At 38.2% G+C, this 27,296-nt stretch overlaps 1 protein-coding gene across 1 annotated transcript; it reads right to left on the reverse strand.

Annotated features, from left to right (window-relative positions):
• Window positions 1-1,307: 1,307 nt before the first annotated feature.
• ZC3H11A (zinc finger CCCH-type containing 11A) lies at window positions 1,308-26,998 on the reverse strand. Its single transcript, XM_010967493.3, has 16 exons — window positions 26,865-26,998; window positions 25,625-25,744; window positions 19,786-19,909; window positions 18,472-18,675; window positions 18,258-18,374; window positions 17,913-17,993; window positions 16,949-17,059; window positions 16,044-16,106; window positions 14,144-14,242; window positions 11,735-11,803; window positions 7,233-7,736; window positions 6,759-6,838; window positions 5,536-5,866; window positions 4,851-5,017; window positions 4,421-4,488; window positions 1,308-4,003 (listed from the first exon to the last, which is right to left on the reverse strand). Exons 1-16 carry the CDS (start codon window positions 26,916-26,918, stop codon window positions 3,745-3,747), a joined length of 2,451 nt encoding a protein of 816 aa, XP_010965795.3. The 5' UTR covers window positions 26,919-26,998; the 3' UTR covers window positions 1,308-3,744.
• Window positions 26,999-27,296: the final 298 nt, after the last annotated feature.

A 27,296-nucleotide genomic window follows, 5' to 3' on the forward strand; every position in this document is an offset into this window, starting at 1 on the left:
AGCTCTAACATCTCAAGGGCACCCTCCCCAACCAGGCTGGAACCCAGATTTCTCACTCATCCCCTCTATGGGTAGCAGCTTTCATTTAATACTTGCACCCACTTCATTCCTTTACTTTTCTCTTGGAAGTATTTCAGATCGAGGCAGGGGTTTGTCTTATAGTCACCTATCCCTGGTGGCCAGCAGTGTTCAATTATGGTTAGAATTAATGATGTCCTAACTTGAGCGTCTTCAAGGGAAGGCAGTCAAAATACTTTGTGGCAGTTAGGCCAATTTATTTCCCTCACATCCTCACAGCTTTTCTCATCTTGACTACCCTCCTTGACCTCTCAAAGCAAAAAAGCAACATCACTAACCAAGGGTGCCTTCCATCTCGTTTCTCCTTCCCCTTGAAATTTCTCTTCCTCCGTTGAGTGTTCTTCACCCATTCAGTTCCCTATTTCATTTATCTGCTCAGCAAGCAGCGGTAGTCTTTTATTTGCACATCTTTCATGTGCTGCATTCTTCAGTCTGCTCCTGGGTGTTTCCCTAATTCAGTAGGCTGTGGCTTTACTCTTATCCGAAGACAAATCAGCCACAGACTCTAAAGACCAGAAAGCCAGGAAAACAGGCATTACCAAGTTTGAATCCACTGTTTTTCGCTCATCACCATAGACTCACTCTGCAATACCTTTGCAGTTAAATCCAACCAAACCTAAAATACTTTATTAATAGGCCCACTAAATCCTGTGACTCCTTTTAAAACACAAATTCTGGATTGCAGTTCTTATTTAGGGCCATTGCTTATTCTCTGTCCATTTTACCGTGCAATGTTAAGAGAACAGTGTAGTATTTTCTTTGTGCTCATGCCTTTTAACACCTTTTGCCAATTCAAATAAATTGTAGCAGTTTGGAGAAAATTATTAATCCAATCAGATGTGTAGGTCGTGGAAACTTCCACAGATTTATTGAGCAGCTTTCAAAGATCAGAGTTAAGAAAAAAGAGCTCTTGAAAGGTTCAACGAATCAAACCCAATTGCACATAAAAATATACTTTCTTATTGTTGTATCTGAACACTACAGTGGAGATAAAAAGCAGCAATCTTCTAGCGCAGTGTAGGATTTAGCGTCCAAGTGGATATGTGTATTAAAAGGCGCATAGTTAAGTACTCAATATACGTTAGCTAGTTTAAAATAGTGTTACACAGCAACTGAAGACCACAGTTCCTGTTGGTCTACTGACAAATTCAAAGCAAATTATCTTAAAACCGCAGAAATATTCTGGCAAAACGAAGCCACAATTTTAGAAAAAGATCATAGAACTTCGATCAATATAGAAAACAAGCTTTATTTCTGAAACTGTAATTATTAAACATCAGTCATATCTATAGTGGATTCAAAGATTGGTCGAGATGAAAATAAACTATGTTCTGGTCATACGAGAGAGCGGACCCATTGGACTTTGAGGTTAAGGCCAGAACTTAGACTATTTAAAACAAATACATGAGTTGCAAGTTATCTTGAAATTTCTGGCTATGGCTAAATTCTGTAAAATTGGGGCCCTTTTCCTGTTAGAATTGAAAACCATCATCTGGGGACTAGTTTTAGACTACTTTTGGAAAAATCTATGTTCTTTGGTAGCTAACAAATTTATATGTATTCCCCTAACAAAAAATTGGCATACTGAAAAAAACCTTGGCCTTTCCTGAATTAAAATTTTTATATGCTTGAAAATTCTAAATTGTTGAATCCATTTAAAATCACTTCTAAACTCTCTCTTTTAAGAGATTAATAACATTACTTCGTTACAATAATGGCTATGTATCAGTGTCTGAAAAAACTCACATATATTTATTCTTATCTAAAGCAGATGCAGCTAAAACTGAGCATATTTGTGGGAAAGTTTGGCCATGGGTCCTTGTAAAAGGTCTCTAAAGCCAAATAATCTCTGTGAAACTGGATCACTTACACAAAAGGCCAACAACATTCTAACTGGGCCTCTACCAAGGCAGATCGCAGGTTGAAGTGATGTATGACCACTAAACTCACGACATCAAGACTTTCCTACACCAGTTTTATTTAAAACACAAGTAAGTATTTCTCTTTCTGTAATGGCAAATGGTTCAAACAATGCAGAACATGAATCACTGACTACTACAGGGCTTTAAATATGAAACAAAATCATTTTTTAAAAAGCAAAAGAATAAAGATTATATACAAAAGGGACCTGGAATCTACAAGCTGATTCCAAAAACAAAATGAGTAGAAAACCTGTGGTGAAGTCAGAACACTCCACCCCGGCTTTGGAGAAGGGCTGTTAGACAGCACTCAGTCAGCTGAAGATGGACTGGTAGAGAAGTGTCTATACATAAACTTCAAGTCACTTTTGCTTGTGTAGAATCATCCAGATCTTCCCAAGACTATTGTGGGCAGTCCTGTGGCTTTCTTCCTTTTCCACGTTCTCAACAAGGCTACATGCAGTTCAACTCTTGATGAGCCGCTTACAACAGCAGTTCCTTAGGAGCCAACATGACAGGCGGGTCAGGCTTCCCCACGAGAAACAACACTGGCCCACTACAGCGAAACACCAGAATGGGCAGGTCGCTCCTTCCTCTTCCTGTTGATTATTTACAACAAGTCTCCTTTCAAGACTATTATCCCCATCATGCTTGTTCCTTCTCAAGTAAGTCTAAACCTTGAGGTGATATAAAGGAGACCAACATCAAGAAACGAATATTCAATTAAGAAACGAAGAAAACTGGCAGGTATACAATACACCCCCAGAGCACCCCAACAACCCCGTTCACAATGCTACAGTTCCCGGACAAGCAGCGGCGGCTTGAGTTCATTCCCGTCCTCAGGCTGCTTAAAGGGCGCCAAATAAATACTGGGCAAGAGGAGTTTGCTAGGAGAGTCAGAAACAAAGAATTAACCAATTTTTATTCCTGTGATAATTCAATGCTAGTAGGAGGCAAGTACTGAAGGGACAACTTCCTTATTAAAAAAAAAAATTCCTGTAATCATTATGTCACCATCTCTTATTAAGAATCCACGGAATCCCAGAAATAGAAAATTAGTTTCAGAGGACCCCTGAGGCACTTTAAAGCCTTAAAAAAATTACAGTAATAATAAATCAGCTACTGCTCTTCAGAGGCTTACAGAACAGCAGAAGCATGAACATCAGGTCCAAAAAGTTATGTCCAGATTACAGTTTCCTGAGCCGCTCAGCTGTCTCTAAAAGCTTAGTTCAATCTCCAAATACCTTTTAAAAGACATACAATTTAACACAGACTAGGTGGACTGTTTTGTTTATAGAGGTGGCACAAAATTTGGTCCTTAGTGGTAGCAGCTATCTTTATCCTTTTCAAACTCTGGTAACAACAGGTACAATCAGACAACACATAAAAGAAGTAACACAGCAAAGGGGGAAAAAACAAAACTGACAAACACCTCAAGGAGTCACTAAGTTCTCTTGTGTCCCTCCACTTGGGCCTCCCGCTCAGTCTGCCTGTGGGGAGGGGTGAAGACAGACTTCTTTCTCAAGATGCTAAACAATGGCGTCAAATGGACAAAGTGATTATCAAAGGACTTTAAAAATCTGACCCCAAGGAATCCAGACACACAAGGGTAATTAGAGGTATATTTCTGATTTGGGGCAAATTCTAGGCTAAAGAAATGATAATTTTGGATAAATATTACAATAGATGAAACCAAGTCCAATTTTTTGGCGAGTTTTTTTTTGTTCTGAATGTTCTGCTACCACCTTCAGCTGTCAATCATTTCTGACAGCTCAAGCAGAAGGTCATCTTCATCTTTCCCAGGATCCAAGTCAATCTCAGCTTCTAATTTGCCCCCTGAAATCTCCCATATTAGTTTCTCAAAATCATCCTCCATGGAGAGCGGGGGCTTTCCTGCTGAGGCAGAGCTGAGGCGGCGAGTTTTTGTGGCCATCTGGGATGAGGAAGGGCCAGATACTTCTGGTGGGGAGGGATCTGCAGAGGACTGAGTTGGAGGCAGCACAAAACTGTAAGGAAAAAAACCCAAAAAATTATTAGATAACTGCCCTTTCTCAATGGTTGGCTGGACCACCTAGTGTCAGGGACATAAAGAGTTTTAGCAAAAGAGCTGCTTCTGAGGACACACATAAACAAAGAACTGTTTTGCTGATTTGGGACAAAGCATTTTCATCCTTTAAAGGAGAATTCAGACAGATGTTTAAAAATATTTAAAAAAAAAATACAGGCAAAATACAAACAGTAGAATCAGAGGAGAAGAGCAACCCTGAGTACCATGTTTTGTTGCAATTAATTTGAAGTTTAGGACATTTATTTAGATGTGGCTAAACTGTAAATGTTTCGAATTATTTAGCAGTATTATTCTCTAGAGAGCATAAATAATAATAGTGGTCTAAAGTCTGGTTAAAAAGAATTGCAGGTATTACCTGTCTCTAGGTTTCTCTGTCTCAGGCACAGTGACTGATCTGTCCTCCGAGTGAAGTGGGACCACAGCCTACAACACAAAGAGTGAGGTAATTCTATGGGAGAGTCGTGCTTTTTAATTTGAGCACATTCATTTTCTTTTGCTGCCTTCTTAGAATGATGGCTATCATTGTTTAAGCCTGGGAATCCAAAAATAAATAATCCAAAGGTTGAGTGTACAAGTAAGCAAAGTATCTTGATCAGGCTTTAAAAAATCCCATCCTGCCTCTCTGCAAGTGTCTACCTATAAATACAGTTAAGAACCTAAACAACTGAAATGCTTAGGAAATGACAGAAAATATTACACATTATATAGACAGAGCTAAAAGAGAATAAACTTCCCTGCTTTCCTACTGCCCAGATAAAGCACACGGAGTTGGATCTACGTCTTACCACAGCTGCCTTTTTGGCTGGGCTTTCCTGCAGGACACTGCTGGAGCTGAGAGGCTTCACAGCTGCAATGACAGCAGGGTGCACCTCCACTGCCTTGCGTTTGGGGGCCAATTTGGGTGATGAGACAACTTTAACTACAGATGGCTTCACATTCACTTTAGGTTTAGCTACAAGGAACAGAAAATATCTGATTAACACCTAAAACAATCCCTTTTTTACATGGAGAATAACTCAGAACATCAAAATTCCTTCACTGCAACAGAAATACCACAAATAATAAAAAAAAACAGCCAAGAAAACAAAACTGAAAATGATCCACCAGCAATCTGTATTACATGTGGCCGTAATAAACACACACACACACAGACACACACAGATGATTCTTTTCAATGTCTCTTGAATCTGCTACTGCTCTTTGCTTCCCTGGTGTTTTTCTTCTTCAAAACCAGAGGAAAAACGCACCATGGAAAGATGTAGACAAAGCTTTATAAACAGCAATTTTAAAACCTGAGAAAGAAACTCATCTAATTCTGTCTTTTTAAATAGAATTATCAGAAGTATTACTATCAACCTGTGTGACTAGTATACACAGCATATGAAATTCAACCCAACTGCTCCCAGGAAGTCACTGAAACTTGGTAATTTTGAAATTCTAAAGCAAAACGCACCAGAAAAAAACGCTCACCTTTACCCCTTTTTTCCAAGGTCTGTGCTGCACATTTCACATTCAATATTGAGTCCCCAATCCCTGAGGTTTCTACCTCTGCCTTCTGGTTTGATTTTGTGGGAAGCCGCTTAGTCAGGTGCCGTGTGACGCCTGGCACAGTAGTGAGCACGGGGTTCTCTGCTAACTGGATATTGCAAGAGTGTAAATTTCCCCAAAAGGACTTGAAAATTGATTTCTCCTTCTGTGAGGGTCCCCTCTCCGGCAATTTTTGCACATGCTTTTCTTTCATTGTCTCACATCTCTTGACTTGAATTTTAGTGATGTCAACTGCTGTGGTCTCGTATGAAGCCTATGGATAAATTCAAATGACAGAATGAAAATCTAGCATGTCTAACAACCTGTATGGTCATTATTACCTATAAGGCACCAGGCTAACATCTAAGTCAAACAGAGTTTCACATGACCCAGAATGCAAGAACGTTTGGTTTTTATCTGATATTAAATAGAAAACACCAAGCTCAAGATGAAAGATTAAAAATGTGTGGAACAGTAAAAACCCAAATTCTACAGGCTACACTATCATGACCCTAAGTCTGATACAAGCTGACACTTGCACAAAGATTTACGTACAGAGATGTTCATTATCTTAATTGATAAAACAAAATCTAAATGTCTAGAAACAGACTATATTTGTGCAACAGAATACTGTGTGGCCAGTAAACACAAACATCATGAAGAATTAACAAGGTAAAGTTAAAGCAGGCTGTGAACATATACATTGCAGAGCTCTCAATTAGAATCTAAACATGAGTTATACACTAAATAAGGTCATACACATACATATATTTTTAAAAGGCCTGAAAGAAATGCATGAAAAAAGTAATGGTAGTTACACCTGGGTTGTGGAATTGTAGTTTCTCATTCTTTTTTAAAAAATAAAAATTCCCAAGTTTTATACAATGAGTGGCATTACTCCCAAATGCAGGGGAAAAAAACTCAGTTTAAAAAATATTAACGGACAATTAAAAACAACTTTAAAAGGGCAGAGAACAGTGGTACACATAAAAGTACAGAAAACTCTCACAGAAAACTATAAGCACAGTGAAAGACTGTCTACCTGATGTATCAGTCAAGTGTTAAATAGAAACTTAAAATAAGCTAAAACTAAAAACCACATTCACCACTGATCTAGCCTTTACTTGCCAAGGACAAAACTGTTAAGTGATTCTGAATAAACTCACCTCTTTAGCCTCTGCTCTAGTAACACTGCTCTGAGAAGCAACGTCACTTTCTTCCTGAACCTTCTTCTCTTCTTTTATACCTAGACTCACATTAAACACATCTTTAGTGATTTCATTCATGCTGCAACCTCACGTCAGACGGAGTTAAACAAAACTTTTCTTAATAAAAGTAATGATAAGACAGGACAAATAAAACCCAAGTCCGTTAGTCCTCAGATTCAAAATGCGCATTATAACACCAAAGGTCTACCGGAAACTAACACATTGTAAATCAAGTACACTTCAATATAAAAAACTAAAAACTCAAAGGTCTATTTAGTGCTGCTGTAAAGAAACAGCTTCTTTTAATTCAGTGGTTTTCAAAGTTATCGGAGTATAGAAAAGCTCTCAGGACTGCTGCGGCTAGCCTGCGGAACACCGCCTTGCGGGACGTTCCTTGGGGAAGCAGTACTGCAGGCCACGTGCCTTTGTTACCTGTTTTCTTAGTGATGCGGAGAAGCCGCCTGGCCCCTGCGGCGGCCTCGGGCTGGGGCTGGGCGCTGGCGCAGCTTTCCGGGCCCTGCTGCACCCTCAGCGCCTTCTCCAGTTTGATTTCCTCCAGCGTCTTGATTCGCACCTCCTGCATGGACTTTGCGCGGCCTGCGGGCTCCTCTGGCTGTCCTCTGCCAGCCACTACAGGTGGCAAAACCACTATTTTTTTAATTTCATTATCAGTCTTAAGCTTGATGCAGGTTATATCCTTCTTGCTTTTTTGCCTCTCTGCTTCCTGCTGCCGGTGTTTCTTCTCAGCCAGGACCTCAGAGAACGTTTTGATCCGGACATTGGAGGAGGTTCTTGTTCCCGAAGCAGAATCATCAACTTTTGAAGGTCCTTCTGTCTTGAGTTTAGTTTGCAATTCTCCACGTTTCTGACTGGCTCTTTCAAGAAGAATTTCTTCTAATGTCTTCACGTGGATCTCACCGACTTTAGTAACTCTCTCTGTTTTCATGGGGGAAAAACAAATCACTGTACTTGGAGTTCATCTCTTAGTGATTTATGATCTGTCTGTTCTTGGACCAGGACAGAGTCCAGGAGAGTGGGGTCATTTAGGCAGGCAATTAAAATGATCAGAAGCACATTAATTTCAACCTCAATTTTCAAATACTGCATGTTTCAGATAGTGGCCCTCAATGAAAACTCTAAGGTGGCAACAATTACTGATTTGGATTTTTATTCGGAAACTTATTCCTGAGGAACATGAAAGCTATTTACTAGTTGGGAGAAACTTGTCATTATAAATCTTACCAACAAAAAAGACAAATAGATTAATTCTTCTATTCACTCACAGATACAAACATGTGCTGGACACTATGCTAGAAATGTAACGGTAAACAAAATGCAAACTCTGCCCAAACATAGTTTGTGTTCTAACAGATCAATAATTAAGCAAAAACAAAGCATGGTAGTAACAGGTTTGATAAAGAAGTATACTTGACCCTTGAACAATGTACAGGTGGGGGGGAACTGGGGCATCGACCCCCATGCAGCTGAAAATTCACACATATAACTTTCAATTAAGCTTCATATCCATGGTTCTGTATCTGGAGATTTGACCAACCAACCATGGATTGTGCAGTACTATAGTATGTCATTATTGAAAAAAATCCGAAACATATATAAGTGGACCCATGTGGTTCAAACTCATTTGTTCAAGGGTCAACTTGTATAATGCTACATATGAGCACAGAGCAAGACCACCAACCAACCTCTAAGAACTGTTAAGTGAAGCTTTTCAGAGTAAGTAATATTTAAGTGGCATTTAAAGGATGAAAAGGAGGTAGAACAGGTAACAAGACAGAAGAAAAATGGGAAAGGCCCAGAGACTGGAATGCCACTCAAGAGCTATTTTTAATGATACGTTAATCATTCTGTATTTGCTTAAACTAAAGAGCAAATTTCACACCTGGCAGATAAACCTGTCCTCGTTACAGAAGGGCTTAAAGAAAAAAATAATGAAGTGATATGAAAAAAATAAGACTAATTTGGGGATTATACACACACATATTTCATCACTAAATAACAGCTTTTAATGACAGATCAAAAACAAACAAAAAATCTCCTTTTACAACCTCAAACATAGCACGTTCTGTCTTACCTTCTGAATCTTTGAATATGCTGTCCCTTCTAAACGCAATACTCCCTGCTGGTCCCATTTCTCCCGCTGCCTACTTTAAAGTGAGTTCAGCTCAGAACCTGACACCCGCCAGTCTAGTTTGCTTTTCTGGTCACACAGCACTGTAACTGCCTGTATTACTAGATACTTCATGAGAACAGTGACTAGATTTATTTTCGTATAATACCTGTTACGTAGGGAGCACTCAAACACTTACTTATTTTCTTAGGTTTCTTAAATAAAAATTCTACCATTTCAAGATGGTAGTCTGATCTCAAAATGACCACTTTAATAAAGTACAACATGAATGGTGACACAGAGACCCTGTTTTCCTAAACTACAAAATTTCTTGAAAACAATAGAGAAGACATTAGAAGTAGAATAAATCCAGAATAGCAATGGAAAACAAGAACGCCACTGGCAGAACATAAACCTTGAGGAATTTGAGATGAAAAGTAGATGTCTGAAATTATAAAAAAAAAACAACAGATAAAACTGTAGGAGTGAGATCTTTCCAAAAAGGGAAGTGTGTTCTTCCCAAAAGAAGCAAAAAAAACAACAACAACAACAACAACAAAAAACCACAACTGCCAAACTAGTATGAAAATCAACAGTAGGTAGAAATTAAGGATGGTCTATGGAACAGTTGGGCCAGTCAGGACCCTCTCCTGAGAACTACTCCCCAAAAAGAGGAGAATCTGCCAGAGAAGGGGGCACATTATGAGGATGTTGGAGCTGGAAAGAAGTAGAGCGTTAAACTTGCAGGCTTTCATAAGCGCCAAGCAGAAAAATGAGAGGAGAGGGAGCAAAGCTAGAAAATGAGACAGGTTGGCTGCACTCAAAGTAAAGGTCTTTCTTACCATGGCAATCATATAAGCCCCACCTTCAAACCTGCGACCCACACAAGCTGCCTTTTAGTGACACCCTCTCTACTTAGGCAGACAGGTCTCCCAGCCAGGAGAGAGGACTGCTTGGGAAAAAGACCTACCCATTAAAAAAATAAAAGATTCAAATCAGAAACCCCAGAGCTGCCTGAAATCAGGCTGTGCAAAAGGAGAAATCAGAGAATTTAAAGTTCTTGGAAAATAGAAACACCAGTGCCAAAATAAATCTAACCTACCTTTAAAAAAGACAAGGCTGGTATAGAAAATCAGCCATCCAGCATACGGTCAACAAACTATATATATAAAGTCCATGGGTCAAATCTGGCCATGGTCTAATCTTTATAAACAAAGCTTTACTGAAACACAGCCATACTTAATTCATTTACATACTGCAAATAGCCGCTTTCACAGTACAATGGCACAGTTGAATAGCTACAACAAGAGACTGCAGACCACAAAGCCTAAAATATTTATCACTTGATCCTTCACAGAAAAAAATTTGTCAATTCCAAATCTAGAAAATAAAGCCAAGCGAAACTCATAGAAAGTGAGGCCAAAAAACCAAAGGGATGGAAGTACGAAGGCGAGGTTAAGACATGAGGTGTATGTCTGAAAGTTCCAACATCTAGTAAGAATTCCATAAAGAGAAAAGAAAAAGAAGGGTAAGGACGTACTCAAAGAAATCAGACGAGTATTTTCTACAACTAAAAACGTTAAGTCCTAAGATTCTAAGGACCCACTGAACCGTGGGCAGAATGAACAAAAAGACCCATGTTCAGATCTATCTATCACAGTGAAGTCACAACATACGAGGGACGAATGAGAGAAAAATCCTCGAAGTTTCTGAAGAGTAAATTCATTGTTTACAAAAGAATAAGAATGTCTGACATCAGACTGCCTTTTTATGATGTAAAATCTGAAGATAAGAATAGGACATAAAAGAAAAAGTACAGGCAAACCCCACTCGCATACACGGATACAGAAATTAAAAAGTATTAAACTAAACCCAGCAATAAAAATGTTTTATAAAGAACTTGGATGCCAATTCCCAATACCACTTAGAAAGAAAAAGTTACAAAACTATTTTGGGGACGTGGGTACAGCCCAGTGGTAGAGCATGTGCTTTAGCATGCACGAGGTCCTGGGTTCAATTCCCAGAACCACCATTCAATATATAAACAAAAAAATAAATCTAATTACTCCCCCTCAAAACAAAACAAAAAGCTGGATGGCTGAGTAAATGACTGTTTATTTTATTATTCTTATATTTATTTTATTATTCTGTATAAACTGTACACATATATATACACTTAGGTAGTTATATCTCCTGATTTAAAAAGTCTAATAATTAAGAGTGCAGGAAGAATATAAAGAAGAAAATTAAAATTACTTAAACTTTCAATATCCAGATAAAACCAATGTTAATATCCTGGTTTATTTTTTTCTAGGTATATATTTTTATTTTTATAAAACTGGAAACCACCTTATACATATAGACGTTTTTCCTAGGAATAAGTTTCTATAAGAAAATAAACATTCTTATGTTGCTCCAAATCAAAAGGTCAAAAGCATTGTGTGTTCTTTTGCAACCTTTCTTCATGCAACACAATGGGAGAAGTTTTCCACATCATTATTGTTCATAATATGACTTTTCGTCACGGCAATTATTCTAGTATATAATTACCCTAATTTAATTCCCTTTTCTTGGATATTTAGTTATTTCTGACTTCATATTATTAGTGCTATGATAATCATTTTGCCATCTTTAAGTACAACAAGAGAATGCATACCAGTGAGAAATCAATTACTTAAAAAACAAACAAAACCACAAAAAACAAAAAGCACAAGCCCTGAAGTAACTCAAAAGATAAACTGGAGAAAAAGCAAAGATTCCCATGGCAAGGAAAAAATATCAGGAGTTGGCATTAGGGTTTACCTACCTGCTGCCTCTTCACTGTTTGGACCAGCTGATACGCCTAATCGCTCCTTCAGAGACTTGGAAACTTGAACTGTTAAAAATAAAAAAAAAAAGACTGAAAAAAATCCAAAGTTAAACAGACTTATAAGTCAAAAATCTTTTTTTCCCTTTCTTTAATTTATTTTTATTGAAGTACAGTCAGTTTACAATGTTGTGTCAATTTCTGGTGCACAGCACAATGCTTGGAACATATATACATTCATTCTCATACTCTTCTTCACCATAGGTTACTACAAGATACTGAATACACCATAGGTTACTACTGTGCTATACAGTAGAAGCTTGTTGTTTATCTATTTTATATATATTAGTATCTGCAAATCTCCATCTCTCAATTTATCCCTTCCCACCCACTTCCCTCTTGATAACTGTAAGTTTGTTTTCTATGTCTGTGAGACTGTTTCTGTTTTATAAGTAAGTTCATTTGTCTTTTTTTGTTGTTTTTTTAGATTCCACATGTAAGTGATATCATGTGGTATTTTTCTTTCTCTTTCTGGCTTACTTCACTTAGAATGACATTTTCCAGGTCTATCCATGTTGCTGGGAATAGCATTGTTTTATTATTTTTTATAGCTGAGTAGTATTCGGTTGTGTAACTATAGCACAGCTTCTTTATCCAGTCACCTGTCAATGGACATTTAGGCTGTTTCCATGTCTTAGCTATTGTAAATAGTGCTGCTATGAACATTGGGGTGCATGTCTTTTTGAATTAAGGTTCCCTCTGGATATGCCAGGAGTGGGATTACTGGTCATATGGTAAGTCTATTCCTAGTCTTTTGAGGAATCTCCATACTGTTTTCTGTAACGACTTCCGTAACGATTTTCCATATTGTTTTCCCTAACGAAAACTACATTCCCACCAGCAGTGTGGGAGGGTTCCCTTTTCTCCACACCCTCTCCAGCATTTGTGATTTGTGGACTTCAAAAATCTTTCTCAAAGGTCACAAATTAGGCTTATACTTGTCTTCTAATGCAAATGCTTTTTAAAATTTCTTCAATTCTTAAACTTTTCTTTTTCACAGTACAGATAGATCTATGAGAATCATGGGTTCCCTAGAGCACTTTGGAAAGCTTAAAAAAAAGATCCTCTCTTTATAGCTAAAAAGTAAAAACTACTGAATTTAAGGAAATAATTTTGTTACTGTACAATATTCTAAAATTTTATTGGCATCAAAAGGTTTTTTCCCCTCTTAAATCCCTTTGAAACATGCTCTTTAGTTACGAGAGTCTTTAATATGATTGATAAGCAAAGAAGGAAATGTGGCTGCCAAAGAAAAAAAGTAACTTCTATTTGCCCTAAGAATATAAGAAAGCCCCAACCGAGAAAGTTTGCTCATCAAAGCCTCTTGGGCTAGAAGAAAAGTGGAAAGAAGTTTCTCAACTTCAGGAGAAATTAAAACTAAACACGAGAAGGAGAAACCCACCCCCCTTTTTTTTTTTTAGTAATTACACCACTGTTTCCTTGTATGACTGTTTCCAAGTCATATAAAGAAAAAAAAAATCCAATTGTTTACTTCTTTCTATAAATAGATCTTCAACTATAAAATCATTCTAACTCCCAAATCTCTCTCAAATTAGTCCACAGCTCTCCACACCAACTTTTAGGACACTAAGTTCATGCCACTAACTCCTCTTGCCTAGATTTTTTTTAACAGCCTGCTAACTCATATCCTGGAGAGCACTCTTACCCTTTCTCCATATTTCAGGTGGGGTGACAGTTCCAAAATGCAAATATGAGCACCTCTGACCCTTGTTTATAACCTTCCCATGGTTTGCTGCTATCTTAGGATAAGCCCAAACTCTCTAATAGGGCTCAAAAGGCTCGATATGGCCAGTCCCTTCTTCCTCTCCAGTCACCATGCTCGTCATTCACAAAATCATACGTTCAGCCAGTCAGTCCCCTGAGCTCTGTGCCTTGGCCTGTATCATTGTCCCCGCCTAGAATACAACCTCTGGCCCATCAACTTTACCTGGCTAATACCTAACTCATGTTTCAGGTCTCAGCTTCAACAACATTTCTTCTGGGAGCCTCTCCCTGACATATGGTGAGATGAGTGAGGTGAGGTGCCCTTCCTATGTGCTCCCCTTAACATTGTGTACTTCCTGTCATAGACTTTATCACAATATATGTAAATATCCCTTTCTGTCATCATATCACAAACTCCTGAGGATTTTGATGTTTATTTTATCCAATGATGTCTACCTAGAATCTAGCAGAGTAAACACTCAAATGTTGAACGAATGATAAAACAGACACCAGAAGATAATAATCTAAGTCACCTGAACAAAAAGAATGACAAGCTGTACCTGCTAACATGACAAGAGACAAGTGCCAAGATTACACACACAAAGTGTATTAGACCAAAGGTACCTTTCTTTGGTGTTTTGTCAGTGTTAGTTTCTGGGGCTTCAACTTTCTTCCCTAGCCTTTGCGCAAGGCTACGCTTCAACGGAGGATCACTGTCGCCACCTACAAAGGGAATGCAGTTTAAGCGTTCAAGGCGATCTTCAGCAAGGTCAAGAAACACAAGCAAAAACAGACAACAGAGAATAATTCTGTACGTTTTCTGCATTTATACGATGCATTTGTTCATTAGCCTCCTTATAAAGCTCAGTGTCAGAGAAGGAATAAAAACGTCTCAGAAAAAAAGAGGTAAGGAAGGAGACAAAAAGTAAGAATGCACAAATTAGCATTCACCAAGTAATTAGAACTACACATGGAAAATCATGAGCCCTAACTAAAGCTGAAACTCAGGACTAGAAACAAGTGAAAAAAATCTTCAGGCGCAAAAGCATCTTAATTGGCAACTGCTAAATTCTAGGTAGATTTGTGGTTAAATACAACTCGGATGACTAGGAAGACAGCAAAAGAACTACAAAATTTTAGATTTTCCCATGACATGAAGACTCCAAAGTCCAAACAGTCCCTTTCTTCCATTCCAGATAAGAAATCTAAGGTTATGAAAGAGGCTGTATTTTACCCAAGTAAGCAATTAGTGACAGAGCCAAGACCTGAACAGGTTTCCTGACCCCTGTTTTATTACATTACACTATTCAATACAAGTTGTTTTTGTTTGTTTGTTTATTTTATTGAAGTATACAGTCAGTTACAATGTGCCAATTTCTGGTGTGCAGCACAATGTCCCAGTCATACATATACACACATAGATTTGTTTTCATATTCTTTGTCATTAAAGGTTATTACAAGATATCCAATATAGTTCCCTTGGCTATACAGAAGAAACTTTTTTTTAACCTATTTTTATATACAGTAGCTAACATTTGCAAATCTCAAACTCCCAAATTTATCCCTTCCCCCTGGTAACTGTCAGATTGTTTACTATGTCTGTGAATCTGTTTCTGTAAGTTTTCAAAAACTGTTTTTCGGATAGCTTGACTGAAGATATAATCTTAGCAGGGTCCTATTAAAAATTCAAAAGACCCTACACAGAGTATGCTTTTCTCTCTCCCCTTATTTACAATTTAAACATAAAACCTAAAATCACAAAGTTACATGTACGCTGATATTAAAATAGATTATTTCTGTATTTTTTTTACCTAAAATTTCTCAGGCAGTGAAAATGATATAAAAGAAAACACAAAACAGAAGATTTCATATTTGCAAGCACATTTTATTTTATTTTTAATTGTTTTTTATGTGGGGGAGTTAATTAGGTTTGTTTGTTTGTTTATAATGGAGGTGCTGGGGACTGAAACTAGGACCCTGTGCACGCTAAGCATGTGCTCTACCACTTGAGCTATATTCTCTCCCACTGCAAGAACATTTTAAAAGAGTATCAAGGAACCTCTGAAGTCAGATAAAATTTTCAAAATAATTCTTTCGAGACAGACACACTAAGTAGGTACACAACTCAGTTATATAAGAAAATACTTTTCTAAATATAAAATAGCACTAATAAATTCAAGGACTGAATTCATATTAACTGGATACTTTTCCCCCTCTAAAAACTCAAATTTCAATTTTTCCATAGAGATATTCTTTACTCTTCTTTAAACCTAGCACCTTCTAAAAAGTTAGCCATAATCTAATTAAATTAGATTTAATTTAAACACTATAAATTTGTAAACTTTATTAAGAGGTACAATGCACATATGAAAAACATGAAGAAATTTTATACATGCTTTCAGCCAGGAATACAAGGAGGTCAGCATCACTACTGACAGAGCACTTGTATAAAAAGAATTTCGGAGGACACACGTCAGTGCACAAACAAGCAGAAAATAAGGGATGTGCACGAAGCTCATCTCACCTACTGAAAATTTTCGTTTCCCCAGTCTCTCGGTTAGACTCAATCTTACCAAAGGTTCTTCTCCTAAAACGGAAAAAACAGAATTTCTCAACCATTAGCCTTTTTTTTTGTATTCAGTAACTACTAATGGATAAAAAGTATGCTCTGAAATTAACATGAATACACCGAGAAAGTCTCTCGGAAACTAGATCTCAGTCTTGAGGAAGACTACCCACTACAAGAGAGAAAAAAAGTCAACCTATTAAATAATAAACAGGAAATGCACAGCCCAAAGGGAAGCAATAACACAGTCTTAATTATTAACAGTAGCCGAGTATACAAAGGTAAGCTGTGTTCTGACCAATCGGTTATAAGACCCAAGATACACTTCTGCTTGTGGACTTCCGTATGTTCAATGAAATCATACTCTACTCACTCCACCACTAACTCTCCTGTGGAACCTTCCTTGGTCAGCCCGGCAAGAAGCGAGCTCTCCTTCCTCTGACTCTTTGTTGTTTGAATGGTACAAACATTTAAATATAACCTGCACACTACAGTTACTTGTGTCATAATCCTTACTAGATGTAAAACCATTAAGGGAAAGGACTTTCACATTTTTCTGTAACTTAAAAGGTTTACAATAGTTCCTAACCTACAATGGGCAGTCAATAAATTTGTTGAATGGATACAAATGAACAGTAAATGTAAAAGTTATACACGATACATCAGTGAGAGAGCTGCATCGTTAAGAATTTCAACCTTTTAAATAGTAGAGTCAAATGCACTAGCTTTCCATTCTCCCATCCAATCAACATTCTGGAGTCTACCTGCAAATCCGCTGAGGGTAAACTACACCCAAGGGTTTCGCTCTCCCAGATATTTAAAAGCAGTAGCCTGACAACTCTTAAGACCTACCAGTACCTCACCTTGTTTGCTGGACAGAGTTACTGTCCTCACCACAGTCCGGACGTTCTCTTTTTCAGGACCTGGAATGGGCTGTGGTTGGAGTAAAAGACTGGAAACTCCTGAAGAACCTTCTGAATAAAGCAAGTCAAAGAACAGTAAATAATTTACAGAAAATAAAGCTATCACAAGTCAAGAAATTTTGCTTCTGTGACCACGTAAGTCCAACACAGACCACTACAAGCGCATCAGTTTTTCTGTTCCTGTTTGCCTATAGTGAAATGCAGCAGTGGAAAGGGAGATAATCTAATTTCTCAGCTGCCTAGGGCACAACGTGAAAATAAAATATAAAACTGTTTTGAGGGACTTAGACACTCAATCTACTTTTATTTACCAATAAGGTTAACATGATTCTAAAGTTAACCTCAGAAGCACACCAACTATTAGTATAGGTGTGTCAACTGAACCTTTTCCATCCATATTCAATCTGCAAAACACAACTCCAAGGTTCCTACAGAACAAGCTTTAGCAAGAAGATACTTAGACCCAAACATGTGATTCTCTCTAAACACTACATTTCACACAACAGCTGTAATTTTTAGGGTTGGAATACAGATCAACCAGGCCAAGGCGAACACCAGGAGAAAGTCCGAGCAGCTCTCGAGGAAGAGTTCGACTACAAAAGAAACGCTATCAACTTTTTCCTCTTTTAGTAAGTTTACATGATGTTTTCTAAAGTTATATTTCTCAAAATAAACAAGTTCTTTCAGGTTCTTTATTGTACATGCCTAGCTCTGAATAGTTGCAGACTGAAACAAAGCTGCAATGAGTTAAAAAGGCAACCATGATTTAAATAAGACTGTGTTTTACCCCAAATAAGCCACACAAATCAAAACCTACTGCTCATTTTGGTTGGTGCCAAGCATCCTTATTATCAGAAGTATCATTATTCTTCACTAGCAACATTCAACCCTCCACATGACTCACCACCTTGCTTCTTGGATTTTTCCTTCATTTTCTTTGATTTAATTTCCTCAAGAGTTTTTATTCCAAAATTCAAACATTCACCTAGGAATGCAAATAGAAACCACATGAGGAACTAGCACACTTTCACCTTTGCATTTTATTTATACACAGCTGGCATTCAAATGTTTTCTGAATGAGTAAGAGGAAATATGTGTAAGTATGTGTGCGTGCATAATGGGGGCAGGGAAGAGGGAGGTGGTGGTGATTATGAACTAAACTTCAAAAGTATATAGAACAGTCTGGACACATTCAGTAGTGCTGTAAGATTTATGAGCAGGAACCAGCGTTAGCATAGCCCCTTCTCACCTTGTTTTACACTGACCCCAGGTTTCCGGGCAGAAGCCATTCTTAATCCGTTATGAACTTCAGGAGATGGTTGCAGGGTAGATGTTTTGGTTTCATCACCTTCCTCAGAAAACTGATCTATATTATCAACATTTAAGGCAAATTTCCAATTAAAGACAGACCTAGAGCTTCAAGTCTGACTCTAATTCACGAAGTAACCCCAGCTGAAACTCACCATCATCGTCTTCGTCATCATCTGCAGCGTTGATCACCACTGGTGGATGCGTAGGGCTGGGAACATTTTCTGAACTTTCTACTTTCATGACACTTCGCAGCTGAGGGGAGGGATTAGACTGGACAGACAGTTTGTTCTGCTGAACTGTGAGCTGGCTAGCCTTCACGTCCTCTTCCGGTGACTCAGGCACAGTAGGCAACACAGCTAGAGGTAAAAAGTTAGTCGTAAATTAAACAGAAAATGCAGTCCCAATTCACCAGAAATCCCCGATCACCTATGGTAAGTTTGGTGCATTTTTCTTTACGAGCATTATGTCCTTTTAATTCATGTCTTTTAATTAAAAATTTAATTTAATTTTTAATTTTTCCACTTTCCCAATTAGGTTCTAAACTCCTAGGGAGGGAAAATGTGGCTTTCAGCTAATAACTATTCCCTGCACGTAAACTCCAAAGTGAGCACTCAAAACAGAAAATAAATGGGAAGCCAGATGCATAGTAACTGCAAATTCTAGACATTTAATTTTAATATTGAAATTCTAGGCTTTTTGCTTGACAAGAAGTAACTTTTTTAAGAGATAGTAGGTCATACTTTTGAACCAAACCACAAAGGAGTAAGCCTACTTTTCCCCTTAACACAGAGACAAAAATATGTAGTCCTTGAATTTTAATCATATAGCAGATGTGGCTTTTCAATGGCTGATCATTCCACTAGGAAATTACTTTAAAGGGGACTTGAGAAATAAATACTAGTTTTTGGTAAAATGTAAGCTTTGTTTTAGATCACACCTGCAGCAGGGGTAGCACACACTTTTCTGTAAGGGCTGTGCAGTAAATACTTAAGGTCTCATAGATCTCTATCTCAACTGCCTGAGTCTACAGCAGCAGCACAAAATCTGGCCATAGAGAACATGTAAATGAATGGGCACGGCTTTGTTGCAATAAACTTTATTTTACAAAACAGGCGGAGGACCAGATTTGCCAGCTCCTGGCCTAGAGAATCAAGTTTCTTTTGAAAATCCCTACAGGTCTGATAAGAAAATGAGAAATGAGGAAGCTATACAGTAAAGCTACAGTAATCTCAACAGTCATGCCTAGAAACGTTCGTGCAGCAGCGTGGCTTCTGGCAACCCAGCTTTAGTTATGACTTTGCTGCTTACTGGCTTGTAACTGTGTACGAGTCATTTCACCTCAATAAAGTTCAGTTCCCTCATCTGCTCTCTCACTAGAAGAAGGCAACGTTTACACTGCGTACAGTGAGCACAGAAGGTGTTCGTTATATCCTAAGTATTCTTTTAAAATTAAAAATTAAGCTCACTTTTGCTTGGAGGTAGGAAAAGGCCGTCAACATAGCGTCCTCTGTTGTGATGGAAAGCGCAGTTTAGTTTCTGACATCCCATTGGCTGATTTTCCCAGTAACAAGGAATCTCACTGCGTTTTTTCTGTTAAAAAAAAAAAAAACACACACACATTGTTTTCAAATAAAAAATACAATGTGACCTGTATTAATTTGGTCGTGTTTTCTGGACAAAGTTTATACAGGATTAAAAAATCTGAGGCATGTGAGAGGATTCTGAGTAGGGGGAAGAGGAGTTGCTGAAGCTGACACACTTTAGCAGAACAGAGATGAAGGGAGCAGAGAAGGAGTCTGCTACTCTTTCCTTCTTGCCTTCATCCTGGAACCCCCAAATGTCTACACTTAATTTAAAAAAGCAGGATTATATAGTAGTTAAGATTACGGAATCAAAGATAACAAGGTTTGAATCTCTATTATGCCACTTATTGGCCATGTGATGTTAGACAAATAATTTAATGCTTCTAGGTCTCACTTTCGTCAGTTATAAAATGGGAGTAACAGTAGCTATCTAACTAGTTTCTTATGAGAATTAAATGAAATAATGTATATGAAGCACTTAGCTCACAGAAAAGAATCAATAAACTGCAGTTATTATTTGAAGCTGAGAGTTCAAGAAAATTTCTTCCTATTCGTGACCTCTCAAAAGCTCATGTAACACACTGAAGGTGGTATCCTTCCTTCCCAAGCGACCCTGCTCTTACAAATGGGAGTGAGAAACCCACCCTGCACTTCTGGATCACAGGATACATGTCCGAGAGAAATATATACATTAGTTCTAGTATACATATTAGATGGCTATAAAGAATACTCAGAGCAATACTATTTATAACAGTTCCAAAATGGAAACAACCCATACACCAACACTATAATGAATGAATCAATTTTAGTATATTCATACAATACAATGCTTTCCAGTAATGACAGGGAATAAATTTAACCCCCGAGAGGCAGAATGAAAGAACAAGACACAAGAGTGCATACCGTATGATTCCATTTATATAAAGATCAAAACAGGCAACACTCCCCTATGGTAGCGTAGTCTGGATGGTGGTTCGTTTTGGGGTGTGGTTAGTGACAGTGAAAGGATAAAGAGGGAAGAGAGACTGTTGGAAATATTCTATTTCTTGATCTGGGTGCTGGTCTAGTTAGTATATTCACTCTGTGAAAATCCTTCAAGTTGTAAGATTATGGTTTGTGCACCCTTCTGTATATAATTTAACCAACAGTTCGATAATGAAAGAATAAGAGACCTGATAAGTACTTCTGTTCAGTAACTAAAACTGGGAGGGTATAGATCCAGTGGTAGAGTGTGTGCTTAGCATGCACAAGGTCCTGGGTTCAATCCCCAGTACCTCCTTAAAACAAAAAACAAAACACCAATTATGTGCCCTCCCCCCAACCAAAAAAAACCCTAAAAAAAAAATAAAAATAGTAAAAAGTACAGCAACACCTCTGCCTCTCAAAGAACTGGTTAGAATTTATTAGTCTCTTGTCACAGTCAAAAGGTAGGTAGAATAGCTACCATAGTTCTTTAGAATAACAATTATTCAATTACTCCTTCCTTAAGGCAGAACCTAATACCAGTTTTCCTTGCTCCTGGGTCTGTCTTCACTTAAGTTTTTACTTCACTCCTGCAAGTACTGGACGCCATCTATAATAGCATCTTCTATACAGGAGTCACATGAAATTTATTTGATCTGTTTAATACTCTTACTGGATTTTGTTTCTAAAAAGTAATACACAAGCAATGAAAATGACTTGAAAAATAAAAATTAATGCCTGCTACGCTATTACCCAATGAGAATCACTTATTTTGCTATAGAATTCTTTCACTTAAAAAAAAAAAAAACTGCAAATGTACTGAAGCACACTTAAAAGTGTTCCATATAATGCTGTGTATTTTCACTTAGCAACACATCGTCCATAGTAACATTCTCCTGCATGATTCTTTAACTTTTAGTAGGTAATAAGCACATGGTTCAAAGATACACAGTTACTGCTCATCACGTGCAGTAGGTATGTACTATTAAGCCACCATAAATACTGAATTAGTAAATACTGAACCACACTGCTCCTAAGGGAAAGAGAGTTGGGTTCCTGCAAGCATCTGGTCACATTTTCATCAACTGATCAATACATCATCTTGTTTTATGTGTATTTGTGTTTAAAGACATCTTATTTAATATGTATCACTGATTCATTAACACTGAATTCAAGGTCAATGGCACTATAACTCACAACTGAATGAAGCTACTTAATACTTGTATTTTCTCCATAGGACACATAAGAGCTTTCCTGGACTTAGGAACACTGTATACGGCACTTCAGCACTACAGCCGGGGCCATTTTAAATGGCAAAAACAACACAAAGCACAAAAATGCAAACAAGTATGGCACTAAACAGACCACGAAGAGGACATGTGAATTGATCTAGGGGCAATAAATAAATTTTAGCAAAGAGGCAAATCTGCACACATGGAATCCATGAATGATGAGAACTGATGCCTATAGAAGGGGGTATATGGTTAAAAGGCTCCTTCCCATTCCTGTCTCCACTCTAGAGGCCACTGCCATTAAGCTTTTTCCTTTATACTTTCAGAGATTCTTAAAGTGCATATGTAAGCAAAAAGCAAATATAAATTCTTTTCCTTCTCTCTTTTAACACAAATGGTAGCACACCTTATTCTGCCCTTTGCTTTTTCGGTGACAATATATCCTGATCTATTCATATAAATAAATAATGTCCCTTTAAAATTTTTTCTAACAGCTGTCCAGCACTCCACTGTATGAATGTAATAAAATTTATTTCAAATGAAGGTTAGGTTGTTTCACACATTTTAACAATTACAAATTATGTTATAATGAGTAATTCTGCATAAATCTCATTTTGCAAGTATAAGAATTTAGTATTTTTGAAAGATGCAGCCAAATAAACCTCTGTGCCCACAGAGCTTCAGAGCAGCCCTCAGCCTGCTGTCCTTGGGAAGCCTGCTGGCACGGCTGCCCTTGCCTGGCACGGAGGGACCTGGCTCTCAGAATGTTCCTACTTAGTTAACTGATCACTGTGCAAACAATATGGCTTATGCCGAACACCCGCCGTCCTCCCCGGAGACTGGAGTTTTGTCATGTGTTAGGTAGAGCGTGCCTACATGACAGGCCTCAGTAAAACACTTCCATACCTAATGGGCTTCTCGGGGTAAAAACCACCCAATACGCTGCTGCGTTTTCACTGCTGGGGGAAGTGTGTGCTCTTCATGACTCTTCACAGGAGGGAGAGATCATAAAAGGAACCCACACATGGATTCCTCCAGACGCTGCCTGTGCCCTTCTCTTTTATGACCAGTGTATCCTTCCTACAGCACGGTAATAAATCTCAGCCATGAGCAAGCATACGCCCAGTGCCAAGAGCCCTTCCAGAGCTCTCCAAATGCGGGTGCTCTCAGAGACCATGCACCTTCCCTAGGAGCCGTGCCAATTTACACTCTGCTCGCAACGTGACATGAGTTTTCAAAAGCTGTAGACTCTTTCTGTTTCTGAATTTATTTGGCGACTTCCCTGCTACTTGGAAGACACTGTAGAATGCAGCTTAGAGACCACAAATCTGGAACCAGAACGACGTAGCTATGTAACCCTAGACATACAGATATTTAGTCTTTCTTCTTTCCCTACCCCCTCTCAAACAATTTAGTCCAAAGTGATTAGGTGAGGCTGAGAGGAAGGCATTCATGCTGGGAGAAGGAATGTCAAATGGCCAGCAGCAGGGTTTCAGAGCCTGGTTGACGTGAGGAAGGTGTCCACGTGTCAAGGCAGAACCAGCACAGAGTGTCAGGGTTAGTAAGGCAATTGCAAAGGAGGATGGCCTGGCGGTGTGCTAGAGCCTGAGAAGGGTGAGCAAGGCTTCTGCACAGAGTGGATCCCAATGTAGGGTGAGGAGGGTGTACTCATGGAGGGTCAGCCAAGAATGGGCATCAAAGCCCAAGTAGGGGTGAGGAAGGCAGGGTCTTCCTGAGTGGGGGCCTGGCGCAGAGCTGGAGAATGAGCAGGGCGAGGAAAGCAACCACCTCACGTGGGAGGGCTGCCCAAAAGAGTATCAAAGCCCAAGAATATGAAAAAGGCATCCAGAGCGGGGGGATCAGGGTCTGGAGTAGGACGCTGGGGTACAAGCAGGGCGAGGAAGGAGTTCTCACAGTGAAACAGGGGAGGAGCCCTGCCTGGTACAGGACGTCGGAATCGCAACAAGGTGAGAAAGACGCCCTATGGAGGAGCAGCCTTGTGTGACATCAGAGCCTGCGAGGAAGGGAGATGCCATGATGCAATACTGGTTTACATAATTAGGGGACTCATCAAATAAGATTAAGGACAGTAAGGATCAAGTTGTGGAGAAGAGAGTTGTAAGCATGGAAAAGCAGAAGCCCAGACAAAACCCTGCAGTGCTGGGGAACTGGAGGTGTCAACGTGAACTCATGACTTTCAATATATAAACGTGAAGTAATAAATAATGATGTCAATGTGTGCGTGTATATACATGTATATAGTCTACTGTTCTGTCCACTGCAGGCCTGGGAGCAGTGATACTCCAAGGCCAGCCGAAATCTTACTTCCACATATCATTCTACACTAGACGGAACCAGGGCTCCTTGGAGAAATGGTTGATGCCAGGGCTGGAGGAGGAAAAGTACCAGATGAGCCTGGAAAATCTTGTTAGACCAGAAAATGAAGAGATGTTCAAAGAATGATGGAAACATCAGAAAGATACAAAAACTTGAAGCTTAAAGGGCTCTTACTCGCCAATCCGAGTCAATCTGAGGATAAAATATGGTAGTAACGGATTGAATAAAATAGGAGACCATGACTTCGCACATATAAAAAGCTGTGGGAAAAAAACCTAAAAGTTTGATGAGAAATGGGCTAATTATAGGGTCTCAAAGTATCTCTCCACAAAATACTTACTAATTACAAAAATAAAAACTTTATAGTGGAGCAATCTGGTGGATACCACTTAAATGAAGTGATCAAAGTTAACATCACCAGTAATGGGATAATTAAAATTGTATGCCACCCAATGGTAAGCAATGAGAAGAATGTCACCAAAGATACAGGACCTGAATTTAGTAATGAAGAAATACAGTGCAAACCCAAATTGATGAATATTCTACAAAATAACTGTCCTATAACTGCCAAAAGTGTCAAGGCCAATGAAAGGCAAGGAAAGACTGAGCAACTGTTCTAGACAGAAGGAGCCTGAAGAGTTATGGCTGCTACACGCAACACTCAATTCCTCCTGCAGTCAAGGACATCGCTGACGCAATGGCAAAACTTGAATGGAATCTGAGGAGTCAATGAAGGTAACATATAAATGCTAATTTTCTAATTTTGATGGTTGTATCATGCTTATGAAAGAGAATACCTTTCTTGTTTGTACGAAAATAGTAATGAAGGTATTTGGAAGTGACAGGGAATGTCAGTAATTCACTCCTAAATTGCTTAGAAGAAAAAGTTTTACACTGTACTTGCAACTCATTCTCTGGGTTTTAGATGGTTTTAAATAAACATAGAAATATAAATACTCCCCAAATATATATATATAATTTTTACATTTTAGATAGATTACCAAACTGCCTTTAAGAAAAATGATATCAATTCATACCGTATAACATCTAGATATTAAGTGAGCATTTTAATAATGACAAATTTCACTAGATCATTAAAAAGTTTTAACCCATACATTATATAAAACTTTTCCCCTATATTTTTTATTGACCCATCATGACATCAGACTACTCACAAATTAAAAACTTACATCAATCTCCATGTGCCGAAACCTGCACACCTGTCGGAAACAGCGTCCTTCTTGCCATAATGTGCAAACAGTTTCATTTCCTAGTGCAGCCTCACAGTGACGGAATGGACAGCTGTCACCCTGTAAGCAAGGACAATGACACAGTAAAGAACTGTGGTACCAAACTAGATCCCAGGCAAAACGTTCATGTTAAGTTTCTTGGCATCTGGACAAACACAAAGGAATAAGGAGAAATAGGCAAGGCAGAAAACAAATGAAAAGACATGACAGGAACAATTTGAGGTCAACAAATCTATCATTTCCTAAAACCTGTTTCTTGACAGTATCCTTCATCTGAAATGACAACATGGATGACACAAGCTGAAAGACGGGATTGAAAAAGACAAGTGGGAGTATTAGGTACTCTTTAAAAATGTATTTCACAGTTAATCTTTAAAACCATTTCGTATATCTGAACTTGGGTAACTAACACTTAATGGAAAATGAGAAAGTTAATAGACCAGAATTTAAGTATAACTCCATGCTTCACTATATATTCCATACAATTTCTGAAAACAATGCTACTGTTGTGCTGCTTGCTATATAAAATCGAAGCTTTGCTCAAAACTGACAGTGTTAAGCACAGCACCAAGATGATTTAATAGTTTTTGTAAAAACACATACATGTATAGAATTAGTCATAAAGGAACAATAGAAAACAGTGGATAGATCTAAATGGACCTGTAAAAGAACCAAGCTGAAAAATAGGAAGTTCTAATACAGAAAAAGCAATAAAGCTGCAAAAGCATATTTAGAAAAGTGGCTTTAGTATTCAGGAGGAAATCGGAAGAAAAAAGTCAAATTCAACCCATCACAGTTTCTTCCAGTACAGTACAACCCACCCATTCATTTAACACAAAGTAAATAAAATCTAAGCTGGCAAGCCACAGGCCAAAGTGCTCCTAATTCCAAAGGCCCCCTGAAGAGATTAATTATAGATACAAAAACAGTGAATGATGACTAAATGGTATGGACCTTTTCACTTCAGCAGCGTATGGAGAACATAAAATGAAGAGCAAAAAATTGAAGAAAAAGTTCTCTTAGAAGAATTTCTTTACTATTCTTTACTAAAAAACTGACAGCAGATAATAAACAGTTGAGTCAACAACACATAGAAACAACTCAGTATATTAGAAGAAACCTTACCCACTTTTATTACGGAAATCATAGAAAGAACTGATTTAGAGATACTGATTCTTACTTTGGTACATGTAGAATAGAAAAAAAAATAGCAGTCTTCTCCTTGATTAGGCATGCTGAGTAGATTCTTAGAACAGAGTGGCTTCTTGAAAACAAGCCACTGCTTCCTCAAGGCGAGGACCAGCTCCAAGTCCTCTTGAAATGGGTTTAATCTTCCAAAAGACAACTCAATCACAGAAATCGTCTTTTAAATGTAATCCTAAAATGAGGAGACAATGAATTAAAGTATTTCAGGTAAATTCTTCCAAGTTCTTCCTCCAAATCACCTTGACCGATGACACATTGTTAGAACTAAATTTTACTTGTATTCACATACACCTGCTTATAACAGAGCCTTGTGAACACCCTGGCTCATGTTTTATTCTTACGTGAAGGTTGTACATTCTCATCTACAATGTAAAATCTTTGTTAAGAATAGCCATGCTTCTTTCTT

Source organism: Camelus bactrianus, chromosome 23, assembly GCF_048773025.1.
Source record: "Camelus bactrianus isolate YW-2024 breed Bactrian camel chromosome 23, ASM4877302v1, whole genome shotgun sequence".
In the NCBI taxonomy this organism is placed as follows: Eukaryota; Metazoa; Chordata; class Mammalia; order Artiodactyla; family Camelidae; genus Camelus; species Camelus bactrianus.

Excerpts from the sequence above, each read along its gene's own strand:
- ZC3H11A (XM_010967493.3), bottom strand. The coding sequence starts at position 26,918 with ATGCCTAATCAAGGAGAAGACTGCTATTTTTTTTTCTATTCTACATGT. Across the intron at positions 25,745-26,864 it reads TCTATTCTACATGTACCAAA|GGTGACAGCTGTCCATTCCG; the intron begins GTAAGAATCAGT and ends CCTTGCTTACAG. Across the intron at positions 4,004-4,420 it reads ACAGAGAAACCTAGAGACAG|TTTTGTGCTGCCTCCAACTC; the intron begins GTAATACCTGCA and ends TTTTCCTTACAG.